Here is a 1,836-nt window from a genome sequence, read left to right as displayed (position 1 = left end):
CTCCACAGCACTCTGCTGCAGCTTCACATCGGCATTCTTGAGCTGGCTGTCGCTACGCAGCACGTCCTGGATGGTGGCCTTCACCTCCGGGAAGAGGTTCACAAACTTGATGTAGGTGGACAGGAGGAGCGCCCTGGTGGGCACGCTGCACAGGTGGAACATGGAATGGAGCAGGCTGAACTGAATCAGGGGACTGGATCTGGGGTCCCCAGCTATCAAGTTTCCAAACTCCCCCAGGATGTAGCCGCCCACCTTGACAAGATTCTCATGGCACGCTGGTGCCTGGAGAGCCTCAAACACAGTCTTGGTGGCATAGCCCTGAACATCATCCCTGTTGATGACGATCTGGATGACATGGTACCACACCTCCTCACTGACATAGTCACCTGCGATGTGGATCAGGTTGAGGATGGTGTCCACGTACCACGTGTAGTCCACGGCATACTTCTCTGCCAGGATGGCCACCTTGAGTACAATCTCCTCATGGATGGAGTAGTTGGCAATCTCCAGATAGCTCAGCATCTCCGCCACGATCTGCTGGGCGTTGCTGCGGTCACACATGGCGTAGAGCAGGTCCACGGCCTGCTGCCGTACACTCACGTCACGCTCCGTCTTCAAGGCATTAATGACAGTGTCAATGTGCGTCTTGACAGCCTCGTGGGAGGACTCGTAGCTGGCCAACGTGCACATGCTCTGGAGGGCCAGGTAGCGCAAGTTGGTCTCCCGGTGCTGCAGGAACTGCCCCAGTTGGTTGCAGGCATGGACGAGCAGGTTGGGCTCACTGTCATGGTGAATGATCAAGCTGATGGCCTCAAAGAGCACAGCATTCTTGGCATTGGAGTGCTGGACCTTCTTCGACTTGGGCAGCTCCTGAGCCTTGTTAAGGATTGTCTCCAGGCACTCTGTCAGGCGGCCTGGCATGGCAGACTCTGGGGGCGGGTAGCACTGCAGCAGCCTCAGGAGCTTCACTGACAGCCAGGGGGCCGGGACAAAGTAGTAGGTGTAGTCCTGAAGGTCCGTGGATGCAGACGTCACAATTCTGCTTAGTCTGGAGACAGCCAGGGAGACGGAGGTGTTAAACTCTTCCGGGTTCTTCTGTGCTAACGTGGTGATCAGACTCGTGGCAGCCGTTACCACATCCAGACGCTGGTCGTTAAGGAGATGAACCACTCGGGACGTCCAGTCGTCCATGGGCACAAGGTCAAGGGATGTCCTGTACAAGCCTAGCAGACACAGGGCAGCACTCTGCTTCACACTGTCCATGGTGTCCCCCGCCACGAGGATCTTGGGAATCTCCCTGGCAAACCCTCAACCATCTCACGGCTGCCCATGTTGGCGATGCAGCGTAGCGCCAGGCCCATGAAGGTGGGGTTCCAACTTGCCAGGTCGTTCTTGATGGCATTGTTGATCAAGCTGATCAGCTCGCTGTTGGAGTTGACCAGCACGCAGATGAAGAGGTAGCCGATCTGCTTCTCTGTGTATCGGTTGGAGCTCAGCAGGTTCACAGCTCCATGTGTCCAAAGTCAATGTCGTGGCCCAGGAGGAAGATGAAGAGCAACTTGCAGACATACTTTTTCTTGCTATAGCCATCGAGTACCTTGTCACCTTTAAATTTTGATCGAATGCCGGCCAGTTCTTTGTTTATCCTCTTTATTTCTGCTTCTTTGCTTTTGCAGTTGTGGATGTCCGAGATGAACACCGCCAGGGCCCGCATCCCGTCCCCCTTCGACACGGCTGGCATCTTCGGGCCCGGGTGGCGGCCTCACCTGGCGGGCCCGAGAGGAGGAGCGCGGGGAGCGCAGAGCGCGGGCTGCCGTTGGCGCCGTCAACACAGCC

At 56.8% G+C, this 1,836-nt stretch overlaps 1 protein-coding gene across 1 annotated transcript in view; it reads right to left on the bottom strand.

Annotated features, from left to right (window-relative positions):
• The window catches only part of LOC103212483 (AP-2 complex subunit alpha-2-like), a 2,602-nt gene extending 861 nt beyond the window's left edge, over window positions 1-1,741 (bottom strand). The window contains 3 exon segments of the mRNA XM_042783374.1: window positions 7-1,307; window positions 1,310-1,507; window positions 1,510-1,741. Of these exon segments, the coding sequence (XP_042639308.1) occupies window positions 7-1,307; window positions 1,310-1,507; window positions 1,510-1,741 (1,731 nt within the window).
• Between the last annotated feature and the right edge of the window lie 95 nt (window positions 1,742-1,836).

This window comes from Orycteropus afer, unplaced genomic scaffold (genome assembly GCF_000298275.1).
Source record: "Orycteropus afer afer isolate SDZICR_OR568_19922 unplaced genomic scaffold, OryAfe1.0 scaffold00983, whole genome shotgun sequence".
In the NCBI taxonomy this organism is placed as follows: domain Eukaryota; kingdom Metazoa; phylum Chordata; class Mammalia; order Tubulidentata; family Orycteropodidae; genus Orycteropus; species Orycteropus afer.
The sequence above is the reverse complement of the archived record's forward strand: the minus strand, read 5'-3'. Positions and strand labels throughout refer to the sequence as shown.